Raw genomic sequence first — 13302 nt, 5'->3', positions numbered from 1 at the left:
TTACTTGGAGGCCCCTTCAGAAAATGATACTCTTTGAAAAGAAGTTTCACTGCCACTAAAATGGCAGCCTCTTTAGCAATTACAGAAAGCTTGATATGCTTTGATCGCTGAGAGCCTCTGATTTGATTTTTGTGTGTAGTGTGCTGAGGATAAGGAAACCCGTGATCTCGTTAGACTGCACGGAGGTCTTAAACGCCTGGCCAGTCTGCTCGATAACACAGACAATAAAGAACGGTTGGCTGCTGTCACTGGGGCAATATGGAAATGTTCCATCAGCAAAGAGAATGTGACCAAGTAAGAGAAGACATTCAATATTCTGTAATAAAAATATGGCCATCTGGGGCGCCTGGGTGGCGCAGTCGGTTAAGCGTCCGACTTCAGCCAGGTCACGATCTCGCGGTCCGTGAGTTCGAGCCCCGCGTCGGGCTCTGGGCTGATGGCTCAGAGCCTGGAGCCTGCTTCCGATTCTGTGTCTCCCTCTCTCTCTGCCCCTCACCCGTTCATGCTCTGTCTCTCTCTGTCCCAAAAATAAATAAATGTTGAAAAAAAAAAAAAAATTTTTAAAAAAAAAAATAAAAAAAAAAAAAAATATGGCCATCGAGGAATAGCTGTATTCTTAACTTTCAACTAAAACATCTTTCATTAAGATATAAATGTTTCTAAATAAAAGTATAGATGCATAAAAAATATGCCCATTGAAACACATTCCCGTAATGTTATTTTAATAAAGAATCAATTATAATGCTACTCGTATAGTTATCATATATTTATGTTCTAGACTAATTTGGCAGTATTAAGGATTTTTAGAAATGAAAGACTTCTACTTCCTATCCCACCACCTGGCTATGGTTTTCTGTGCCTCACTTAGTAAGGCTAAGGGATGTGCTGACATAATCTTATCTGTGTGAATGGGCTCTTTTGCTTGTGGGCAGCCATTTAAATGACAAGTACCTCTGATCTCCTGCAGAGACCTATCAAGGTGAGGGGATGAATTCCCACTGAATCTTTAGAGATGGAAGTGGTTCCATTCTTTTTGCTTTTCTAAAGTTAAACAAGATGAGTCAGCTAAATGCCAGCTCAAGGGCTGTGTAGCCACTGTCAGATAATTTCATTGAATTTTAAAGTATTTGTAAACTTTATAACTGATTTAATCTTCAGATTTGTCTCTTCATATATTTTTAGGGTCTCACACTCTGTGGTGGATATTCTGAGGCAACCTTCCTTGTCTCATTGTGATGATTTTAACAAGAAATTCACATGTCTTATTTAACACAAAATAGATTTATTTTGCTTTGTTCATGTAAAATAGTCTCTGTGACATGGGGAAGACATCCATAGCATAGTAGAATTGCTGACACTCTGATTTGGAAGAAGTTGGTAGTTGTCTTAGAGACCATACACTATAGTGATTAATGGCGCGGATGGCTGGAAGTGGAAACCAGCTTCACTATTTACCAGGCTTCGAATTAGCTTTCTGAAAATGGGGATTATGGTAGTATCTGCATCATAGAGTTTTTGTATAGACCGTATGAGCATGTAGTTGGCATTTAGTAATTTGGGGCTCTTAATGTTATTAGCTAATTATACCAAAAGTAATACTGTTTCTCCTCCCCCTACCCCCCCCCCCACCTCTTCTTCTCTTGATGAATTTAGGTTTCGGGAATACAAAGCCATTGAAACTTTGGTGGGACTTTTAACTGACCAGCCCGAAGAGGTACTTGTGAATGTGGTTGGTGCATTGGGAGAATGTTGTCAGGACTATGAAAATCGCGTCCTTGTCCGGAAATGTGGTGGCATTCCACCACTCGTGAACCTCCTCGTTGGAGTAAACCAAGCTCTTCTTGTCAATGTCACAAAAGCAGTTGGTGCTTGTGCAGTAGAACCTGAAAGTATGATGTAAGTGGCCTGGCAACGGAAAGATTTTATTTGAGAGTGATGGGGGAATGCTTGGGTAGTCAGAAACAGTGTCCTCCCTTAGAATTGGGGTGCACAAATGATGCAAAAGTAAAACAGATTTATATATAAATAGCCACGAGGTTACCAGTAATGAGTTACCGAGCCAAATTGTTCCCTAGGAGGAGCTGGAGGGCTAAGGCTAGGCATATTGGGAGGACTTAAAATTCCCAGTAATTAATTTCCCATGCAGAAACCTTCATACAATCAACAAAGTTTTTCTCTGCTTCCTAGGGAAGAATTCTCTCTCTCTCTCTCTCTCTCTCTCTCTCTCTCTCTCTCTAAGAGCCTAGGTAGTTCTAGTATAGTATCCTTCTTGTTTCTCAGTTCGATTCAGCAAACTTATTTTTAGCACCTAAGAAGTGCTGTGAATTGATGAGGGGAGAAGACACAGGGTTTTCAGCTGTGATCTTGGTCCTGAAACAAATTCTTGTCTAATTAGGAAGAAAAGATTTAAATGTAGTACAACTTAAGAACAATAGCAAGCGGTGCCTGGGTGGCTCAGTCAGTTAAGCATCTGATTTGATTTTGGCCCTGGTCATGGTCTCACGATTGTGAGATCGAGCCCCACATTGGACTCTGCACTGTCACAGTACAGAGTCTGCTTGGGGCGCTCTCTCTCTCTCTCTCTCTCTCTCTCTCTGCCCCTCCTGTGCACTCTCTCTCTCTCAAAATAAATAAACTTAAAAAAATTGGGTTGTTTGTCTAAAAAATAAAAAGAACAATGGCAAGATTATATAGAGATTATATATACAAATATATACTTAAACATAGAAATAATAACTTGTATATAAATTAAACATATATAAATATATTTATATGAGACATAAATATATTTAAGTGTGTGTGCGTGTGTGTGTGTGTGTGTGTGTGTGTATAAAGTCCAGAATGGGAAGAACCCATATAGGCCAAAGCTATTGTATAAGGGTTCTCCAGAGAACCAGAAGCAACAGGATGAGAAAGGTAGAGGGAGGAGACATATGGAGATATATTTAAGGAATTGGCTCATGTGATTGTGGTGTCTTGGCAAGTCCACATTCTGATGGGGGAGCCTGGAAAGCTGGAGACTCAGGAAAGAGCTGCAGTTTGAGGTCAAGGCAGTCTGCTGGCAGAATTCCACAGAGGAAGTCAGGCTTTTTCTATTAAGGCCTTCAACTGATTGGATGAAGCCCACTAACATTATAGAGAATTATCTGCTGTACTCAAAGTCTACCAATTTAAATATCATCCTCATCCAAAAAACACATTCACAGAAATATGCAAAATAACATTTGACTAAATATCTGGGTATCCCTTAATCCAGTCGACTTATAAACATTAGCTATAATGTGTCCCGTCTTTGTCAACTTGGTACCCATTCATGCATCTCCTTAAACCATGCTTAAGATCTGTAGAAAGATAATAACAAGGCCATATTCCTGCCTAATACTATACAACTATCCAGTGTACCACTGAAAATACACTAACCCTTTTCCCAGAAGAGGAAGCAGAGTTCTTGGATGATATTTACTCTTCTTCTTGATATCCTGTTACTTAAATACTCTGATATAAAGCTAACCATTCTTAAAAGCCATGATATAAAGTCATTATGTCTCATGTTACATGACAAGAGGATAAGAGAGGGAAGAAAACAAAGATACACACCTATTTATAACAAAATAAAGAATATTCATGACAGTTATAATATTCATTCTGTAACTGGTCATGTGGTCATAGCTGGTATTTATAACTACCTTCTTTCATTCCTCATTCCATATTCCCTTTGCCCTCAGCAAGCACTTTAGCTGGATGTGGTTCTTTACCTGGTGGGGTAACCCAAACCTTCATTCCTGAGGGTCTGGGCCATTAGTAGTCCTGCCTGGATTGGGCTGTTGTAGTTTTCCATCGACCTTAATCACAGGGCATGGTAATACTTAAGACCTGCCCTAAGGGATCTCCTGTTTTCCAGATATAGTCTTCTTTACTTCCATTGTGGAATAGCAGTTCAATTTACCCTTGGTAATTGGGATCACCCCAGCCAACACAGTAACTCCCTTCGTTGCTTGTTGATTTAGAGGCATGGGGAGGCCAAAGTGGTCGTGTGGCAATTTTAACTTTGAATTCAGTGCCCATGAATCCTGGCTATGGAAACAATAACACCTCATTATTTGCAGCTTGATAGCTCTTTTGGCCTATCCTATAGACTCCCAGAGGTCTGAAAACCTTCCTTCATTTCATCCTATCTCTGTCCCCTTCAGTCTAAGTTGGCAGTTTCTTGAGATGGTTGATTGGATCCATGAGTCACACCTGTAATCTTGTTATACTATGATTCTCCTATATATCTCCTAAAATAATTTGATTTTGATTCACTCATTCATTCAACTCTTCAATATGTGTGACCAGGCACTCAGGGCTACTGTGTATGGATATACCCTGCACAACCCTAGGGAACACCATTCACATAGACATATACAGAGTACCACATATTGTGGGGCCATACATCAACTCTGCTGAAGTGTAGTTTGCTATTTCACCATCTGATTATTAGAGGAAGCTCATAACGTACGCCAGTAGTCTCTGGTAGTACCTTCTTCCTTCTGCTCACTTTCCTGGTATTTGTGATTCGTTTGTGTTCAGTCAGGTCCTCTTCCTTCACAGGAAGCCTGAAACTCGATTGGAGCCCTGTTAATGTGATTCTGGTCTAACCACATGTCTGGTATACAAGCACTAAAGCCACTATAACTCTTTTTGGATTTGGTTATTGGAGCCTTAGGCTCAGGTGTTTCAGACACCAAGGAACACTAGTTGTTACCCACGATATCTTCGAGAGAAGAACATCAGCCAGACTTAGAAGACACTTTTCTGATGTATTTATCTTTCTGAAAAGCACGAGGTGTTCATTAGCACCTGATAAATGTTAGTCAGAAATGGTTTTGTGTATTGCTTTTGACCTTTGGCTCTTGTTTACTTTTTGTCTGCTCATATCTGCCAACTACACCCACTGCCTCTGAATGTTTTTTGAATGTGTCCTCCTGCTCTCTGCCCTCAGTTGAGGTTCTGTCTTCTTTTACCTGGACCATTGAAGCAGGTCCTGTTTGGTCTCATCTCACATCTGTCCCCTTCCATACCTTCCTGCATGGCACTGAAATTTGGTTTCCTAAACTGTAGATCTGATAGAGTTGTTTCCTTGGCCTAAGGAACCGTCAGGGACTTCTCAGCCTTTAAAAACCAAACCTAAATTCCTTCACCTGGTATTTAAAGCATTTGCCTCCTGGCCCCTTCTACCTCCCAAGCTTCATCTTTTCCCTGCAGATGTTAGTTAGTTAGAGTTACATTGTTATTTGTTTATTCTTTATTCATTACACAAATATTAATCAAGTATCTTTTGTGGTAGGCACTGAAAGGATAGCATACCCAAAGCAAAGTTCCTGTTCTCTTGGAACTTAACATTCTGTTGTGTATGTGGGACACAGACTCTAAACTCTTAAACAATTTCAGATGGTGCTAAATGCTATAAAGAAATTAGCACTATAGGGGCACCTGAGTGGCTCAGTCAGTTAAGCATCAAACTCTTGGTTTCGGCTCAGGTCATGATCTCGCGGTTTCATGGAATGGAGCCCTGCATTAGGCTCTTTGCTGGTAGTGCAGAGACTGCATGTTTTTCTCTGTCTCCTCCTGTCCCTCCCCCATTGGTGCTGTCTCTGTCTCTCTCAAAATAAATAAACTTAAAAAAAGAAAACTGCACAATTGAAAGAGAGTGAGTGAAGGTGGTTACATTAGCAGCAGTGGAAAGAGGAAAGAGAAAGTGGAAGACAGGACAGTAGTCTCTGAGATGATAATATTTGAACAAAGATCTGAGAGATAAGAGGACAGCCTGAGGGAGGAACACCAGACAAGGAGCAGCAAACACAAAAGCCCTGGGATGGGGTTGAGCTCAGCTTGAGAAGCTACCTTGAGGTTGTTGGGTTTTTTTTTCTATATATACTTTTCATATATATTTTATCACTGTGTGTCTTGTTAGTAGTATGTGTTTTCCTATATCACTGTGTGACTGTGTCATAAATCATCTTTTTATCTCTTGATGATTACTAATTGATTTTTAATTGAGTTCTTTATTTTAATTTCAGTATAGTTAACATGCAGTTATATTAGTTTCAGGAGTACAATATAGTGATTCAACACTTCTATACATTACTCAGTGCTCATCACAACAAGTTCACTCCTTAATCTTCATCACCTATTTCACTCACACCCCCACCCACCTCCCCTCTGGTAACCATCAGTTTGTTCTCTATACTTAAGAGTCTGTAGGGGTGCCTGGGTGGCTCAGTTGGTTAGGCGACCAACTTCAGCTCAGGTCATGATCTCACAGTTCATGAGCTCGAGCCCCGCGTCAGGCTCTGTGCTGACAGCTCAGGGCCTGGAGCTTACTTCAGATTCTGTGTCTCCCCTCTCTCTACCCCTCCCCTGCTCACACTCTGTGTCTGTCTCTTAATAATAAATAAACATTAAAAAATAAAAAAAAAGTCTGTTTCTTGGTTTGTCTCTTTCTTTTTTTCCTTTGTTCATTTGTTTTGTTTCTTAAATTCCATATATGAGTGAGATCATATGGTATTTTTCTCTGACTTATTTCACTTAGCATTATACTCTCATGTTGTTGCAAATAGCAAGATATTATTCTTTTTATGGCTGAATAATATTCCATTGTGTACATATACTACTCCTTTATCCATTCATCAGTCGATGGACACTTGGGCTGCTTCCATAATTTGGCTATTGTAAATGATGCTACAGTAAATATAGGGATGCATATATCACTTTGAATTAGTGTTTTTGTATTTTTTGTGTAAATACTCAGTAGTGTAATTCCTGGGTCATAAGGTAGTTCTATTTTTGACTTTTTGAGGAAACTCCATCCTGTTTTCCACAGTGCTGCACCAGTTTGCATTCCTATTAACAATGTGATAGGGTTCCTTTTTCTCCACATCCTTGCCAACACCTATTGTTTCTTCTGTTTTTGATTTTAGCCATTCTGACAGGTGTGAGGTGATATCTCATTGTGGTTTCGATTTGCATTTCCCTGATGATGAGTGACGTTGAGTATCTTTTCATGTGTCTGTTGGCCATCTGTATGGATTCTTTGGACAAATGTCTGTTCATGTCGTCTGCCTATTTTTAAATTGGGTTATTGGTGGGGGGGACTATTGAGTTCTATAACTTCTTTATATATTTTTACTAATTACCCTTTATTGGATATATCATTTGCAAATATCTTCTCCCATCCAGTAGGTTGCCTTTTAGTCTTGTTGATTGTTTCCTTCTCTGTGCAGAAGATTTTTATTTTGATGAAGTCTCAATAGTTTATTTTTGCTTTTATATCCCTTGCCTCAGGATACCTATTTAGAAAGATGTTGCTATGGCCAATGTCCGAAATCACTGCCTGTGCTCTCTTTTTATGGTTTCGGGTCTCACACTTAGGTCTTTAATCCATTTTGAGTTTATTTTTGTGTATGGTGTAAGCAAGTGGTCCAGTTTAATTCTTTTGCATATTGCTGTCCAATTAACCCAACACTATTTGTTGAAGAGGCTGTCTTTTTCCATTGCATATTCTTTCCTCCTTTGTCAATGGTTAATTGAACATATAACTGTGGGTTTGTTTCTGGGTTTTCTATTCTGTTCCAATGATGCATACAAATATATTGAATTTCATCTATATAGACTAGAATTCATTCTTGCAAAGCCCCTTCTTCTGTCCCAGATTTAATGACTTCCACATAAGTCATCATCAGGTTATTTAGTTGACACCTAAAAATTACTTCTAAATATCATCATTATTTTCACAGTGCGCCTTCAAACCCATTTTAATATAACTCTGTTAGATAACTTGTTATATTTACTGATTTTTCAGTTGAACCCATTCAGGAAAAAGCCAGAGAAAACACTTTCCTTGTTCTGAATTTTAATGTAGGTTTTGAAACAACAAAATGTAATGAGAGAAGAACAACAACTCAGTGACAAACAACAGGCCTTAAAGACCTTTTGACTGAGTTGGGGAGACCGACAAGCAATTTTAAAATGTCAGAGTAGATGATGAAATGGCAGTAAGTAAAAATTTATTTGTAAATACACAGACTATTTTGAATAATTTTATGAAAGGCTTAACTTCTGATTAATAATCTGAAAACCACAAAAAAAGAACAAAAGTAGGAAAGAAAGCACATTCTCCCAAACAAGGATATGTCCACAATTCCAAATCTTAAATGTGAAACACACCTGTAAAATGTAGGTAAATTATTAACCTGTGTGTAATATGCTGACAGCTAACACATGCTGCTTCATATCTTTAGATTTCCCCTCAAATAAGTGTCATGGTCATGAAATGCATGGCCAATCTTTTTTTTTCCCCCCATAGCAGAGATTAGGGGAATGAATCGGCCTTGGAAGAAGTGAGGAATTTCCCATCAGAGACCTAGTTTTGCATTGTAAAACAGCAGAAGTGGAGCCTAAGGAAAAGTCATATGGACATGTCGTTTTATATTGTCTATGATAGTCTTCTAGCCTAAGGAGATTGCTAGAGACCCTTTAGGGTAAAAAGGATACTAGAGATGATGATTTCGGGATTGCAACACAATGAAGCTATAAATTTTTAGAGATTTGGAGTAAACTAGATTGACTGAACGCTCAGAACTGAATGGAAGAGTTGTGTTCACAAGGCAAAGAGAATTGCAGATTTTTGTAGGATTGTGTTTGAGATAATTCTATCATTAAAGGAAACAGACAGATTCTGACAAATAATTTCCCCACAATCACAAGGCTATTATATACTCCCTGTTAGTAAAAGAGCCAAAAGAAATCACATAAAATTTTACTAAAAGACTGTATCAGACAACTTAAATAATTGTGACAAGCAAGTAGTCAGAGCTCAGAAGAGAAATAGAAAAAGTATTGAACTTAAAGCCTGAATGAATGCAAAAGAAGTATAATAAACAACTGAAAACACAGGCATGTGATGTATAGGACATACAAAATGAAATGAAGAAGAATATACTAAAATTACAGTAGGGAAATTGATAAATATGGAACCCAAGGAGATCCAACATAAACATAATGGGTATTCTGTAAGAAGAGGTTGGAACCAGTGGAATGTGATTGATCTTAATTAAAGATACAACAGGGATGCCTGGGTGGCTCAGTTGGTTAAGCGTCTGACTTTGGCTCAGGTCACGATCTTATAGTTTGTAGGTTTGAGCCCCACATCAGCTCTGTGCTGACAGCTCAGAGCCTGGAGCCTGCTTTGGATTCTGTGTCTCCCTCTCTCTGCACACCTCCCCCGCCCCCCACTTGTGCTCTGTTTCTGTCTCAAAAAATAAACATTTAAAAAAAAGATACAATAGAAGAAAAATTTTTGTGTGAATCTGTAGGTCAAACAACCCAAAAAAACCCTGGTAATATTGATACAGAGTGGCCAACAGTAATGAATTCTGATAAATCTACTTGCACTTCAAAAGTAAAGGAAGAAATATCTAGGCAAAAGAACAAACCATGAGGACAGAATGTCTTCACACTTCTCCATAGCTTTGGTTAAGGTCAAAAGACATTGATTGAAAGATCAAATCTCTCTCAGATTAACATTCTGAAGGAGAAAAAATATTGCCTAAGAATTTTGCATCCAGCCAAGTTGTTCTTCAAGTATGAAGGTAGAAGCACATTCTCAATCACACAAGGAATTAGTGACTACAGTACTAGCTCTTCTTGAAAAAACTGTCAATTATAAAAAGTCAATCAAGAAATTACTCAAAGTATTTGAAAACAAAAATATGGCTAAAAGGTATTAGTGGAAACCAAAGAAAATAATGGAGGAGTTATCATTAGGGGAATTATCTACATTTTATAAATACTGATGATAATGTAATAATACAACTGACAAAAAATAAAAACTAAGTGCAAGGGGGGTGAGTTAGTGTGCAAATTTGATCATCTCTCACATAAATGAATCAGTAGATACTATGTACAACATTCTTTTACCTATTTGTTTATCATCTATCCATCCATTTATCTATCTCTCTTACATATCCATCCATCCTGTTATCCAACTTAAGTCATAAAGAAATGTTCAGAATCACTTATATTAATTATCAATGATTGTTATTTCTGAATGGTAGGATTTGGGATCATTTATTTTCTACTGTGTATTTTTCTATACATGTATATGATGAATATGTATCATCTTTACAAAACCAAAGTTCTTGTTGAATGCCTTGCATAATCCTCTTTTATTCTGTATAGAATAATGACTAAGAGCATAGATTCTGGAACCATTGCCTGGGATGCCAGTCTCACCATTTACCAGCTATGTTTCCTTTGACAAATTATTGACTACTTGGTGCCTTGGTTACCACATATATAAAATGGGAATATTAAGTGTACCTGTCTCATTGGGTTGTTGTGACTATTATGTGAACTAATATGTGAAAAGTGCTTGATACATAACAAGTGCTGGGTAAATGCCAGCTTGTATTGTTCATGTAGCAGTAGCTTCAATTAATAACAATTTTAAAATGATAATACATAAATAGAAAATTAAAGTCAGACTGTCTGGTGTTTGCACTCATCTGTAGATGAGTTCCTTGTTTTCTGTGTTTCTCTTGCATCAAATTAATCGTGTTATTTAACTTGTTATAAAATTTTGAACAAGTGACCCCTACATGGTGACTAACTCACTTTAAACTCTCAGCTGCAACTAAGGAGCTTGGAGGGTGTGGCATTGACGTGTAAAGAGGCAATTATAATTCAGGTCTTTGCATCATGTTAATAAGCTTGTTTTTTGTTTTAAAGTTGACTGAAGATTACTGAAGGGTTTTAAGTATAACTTGAGATAGAGGAACATGTTAAGGGATCATTGTAGGCCAGAGGTGAAGGTGGCTTAAACTAAGCCAGTGGAATATAATATAATAAAGAATAAAGAAATGAACAGATTAAAGAGAGATATAAAAGGAAAGAATGGATAAACCAGGTGAACGATTGAACATGAGTTCTAAAGAAGAAGGAGGAGTGATGGATGATATTTAGGTTTCTTTTCTTTTGTTCAATTGAATAAATTTGAGGTGCACATTGTGTAAGAGTATGATATATGTACAGCATGTTACTTTGATATATGCATATTTAGGTTTCTGACTTTGGCAACTAGATCAATAATGGTACCACTTACTGATATAGGGACTATAGGTGCAGGACTAAGTGAAGGAAGACTGAACTTCACTTGGGGAGATACAAGGTCAATTTGTTCATCGTTTTAGTGCCTAACACAGTCCTAAGCTTAGGGTAGGCACCCAACAAACATTTACTGTATAATGAATGGATGGTGAATTCAGCTATGGTTGGGTGGGCACTGAGGTTCCCATGATACACATCCAAGTGTGATGGCAACCAGTCTATTGGATATTTGTGTCTAAAGCTCAGCATAGAGATACAGGTCAGAAATAGTGTTGTGAGTATTTGGTAACTGAAGTCATGGCTATATGTGAGAGATTGTGAGGAAGGGAAAGCAAAGTGAACAGAATCCTACTGAACCCAGTCTTTTAGGGAGAATGCACGTACCCAAGAAGTAGCTATAAGGAAGCTGAGAAGGATCAGCCAGAGAGTCGGGAGGAAAATTAAACAAGTTATTGAAAAAGAGAGGAAGGAGAGCGTTTAAAAGAAAGTGTTCAAAATTGTCAAATTCCATGAGAAGGCCTCATAAGATAAAGATAAAACTGTCCTTTCTTGGGCAACAAGGAGGTTGATGAATCCTTTTGTACTTGTAAATACAGTTTTCCCACAAATGTTTTTATAAACACACTAAAGCAGTTTCAGAAAACAGTGTTTTGAGTTTGGTAGGAATCCAAACAGCATTACTCTTGGCATCATATTTCAGACATGGCTGTTATTGGTAGATTTGTAGGATTTATTGCATCTTTGAGCTTTCAGTTAAATGGCAAGGAAATGACAAACAAATAAATACCTCTCCCCTGTGTAAGTCTTACATAATTCATAGGTTAGGAACTTATTTTAATGACTAGCGGTTTTATGTTTCAGCGATTTGTCTGTGGCTGGGGCTAAGACTTAGGTCACATATCAGGATAAACATATATACTCATACCGCAGTTTTATTAACTTTGTGCAATAGAATGCCTAAACAATTCTCTTCCTTTCTATATATTTTTAATAAGAATAAGAAACACTGTAATAGTAACAGTTTGACTACTGAATCAAAAGTAATTTTTAAGAAACCAATGATTTCACAAAGCTCTATTGACTTTTTTCCACACTTCAGATTACTGCTTTTAGAAACTCAGTATAAATTATTTCATATTAATTATGCCCTCCCCTAGGATCTAAAATGGAAACAGGTATTCTCACATACCAAGTTCATGAAAAAGTAGATTTACTTGTGCTGAATTTTATTCTTTTATTGACTTTGAATATCTATTTAAAATATATAGAATTCATCTGGAGGTAAGCTGGCCTTACCAGATATATGAAATCCCACCAACATTGCAAAAAACATTTGTGTTTTGTGGAGTGTAGCTTTCTATTAAAATACTATAAAATTCCAAACAACTAAAAAATATTGAAGCTAAAAATTTTAAAAAATATCTATGATTTATTTTCTACATGTCAAGATTTTTACTTTTTTAAAAAATTCTTTTTAGCTTTTATTTTGCAATAGCATTAGACTTATAGAAAAGTTGCACAATTGGAGAGTAGAGACTACAGAGAGTTCCCATATACCCTGCATCCAGCTTCCCTTAACACTCTGCATAATCATAGTGAAATTATAGGAATTTTTATTTGTTGAATTCTAGTTTTTTGACTTAGAAGAGTCAAGTTTCCTTCATTGGATTTTGTACATTTTTGTTCAGTTCATTCCTAAGTATTTCCTCTCCCTTGTTGATGGGGTACATGTGTTTTTTCCTGCCATTATGTCACTCCATTTATTGTCTCTATGAACACTATTAAATTTTATATATTAATTCTATATGCTACCACCTTGCAGAATTCTCTTATTGTTTAAGTTCATTTTATTGTTAATTCTCTAGCACAGTGGTTGACACACTACAGCCATGGGCCAAATCCTGTCTTTATTAATAAAGTTTTATTGGAACATAGTCTCATTCATTTATTACCATCTTTGGCTGTTTTTATGCTACAATGGCAGGGTTGAGTAGTTGTGACAGAGATTGAATGACCCACAAAAACTAAAATACTACCTAGCCCTTTACAGAAAAATTTGCTGACCTCTGCTCCAGGGTATTCCAGAGAAAATTGTACTTCTTCATAAATTCTTTAAATTGATTTCTCTTTTTTTTTTTTTTTTTTTTTTTTTTTAAA

The 13302-nt window shown here is 37.1% G+C and overlaps 1 protein-coding gene across 4 annotated transcripts in view; it reads left to right on the top strand.

Annotated features, from left to right (window-relative positions):
* ODAD2 (outer dynein arm docking complex subunit 2) overlaps positions 1 to 13302 on the top strand; it is a 179597-nt gene that overhangs the window by 56789 nt on the left and 109506 nt on the right. For all 4 annotated transcript variants that reach the window (XM_045465769.1, XM_045465771.1, XM_045465768.1 and 1 more), the window contains 2 exons: positions 140 to 294; positions 1654 to 1896. In XM_045465769.1, the coding sequence (XP_045321725.1) occupies positions 140 to 294; positions 1654 to 1896 (398 nt within the window). The remainder of the gene's footprint in view (positions 1 to 139; positions 295 to 1653; positions 1897 to 13302) is intronic.

This window comes from Leopardus geoffroyi, chromosome B4 (genome assembly GCF_018350155.1).
Source record: "Leopardus geoffroyi isolate Oge1 chromosome B4, O.geoffroyi_Oge1_pat1.0, whole genome shotgun sequence".
Lineage (NCBI taxonomy): Eukaryota > Metazoa > Chordata > Mammalia > Carnivora > Felidae > Leopardus > Leopardus geoffroyi.
This window is presented reverse-complemented; position numbering and strand designations above follow the sequence as displayed.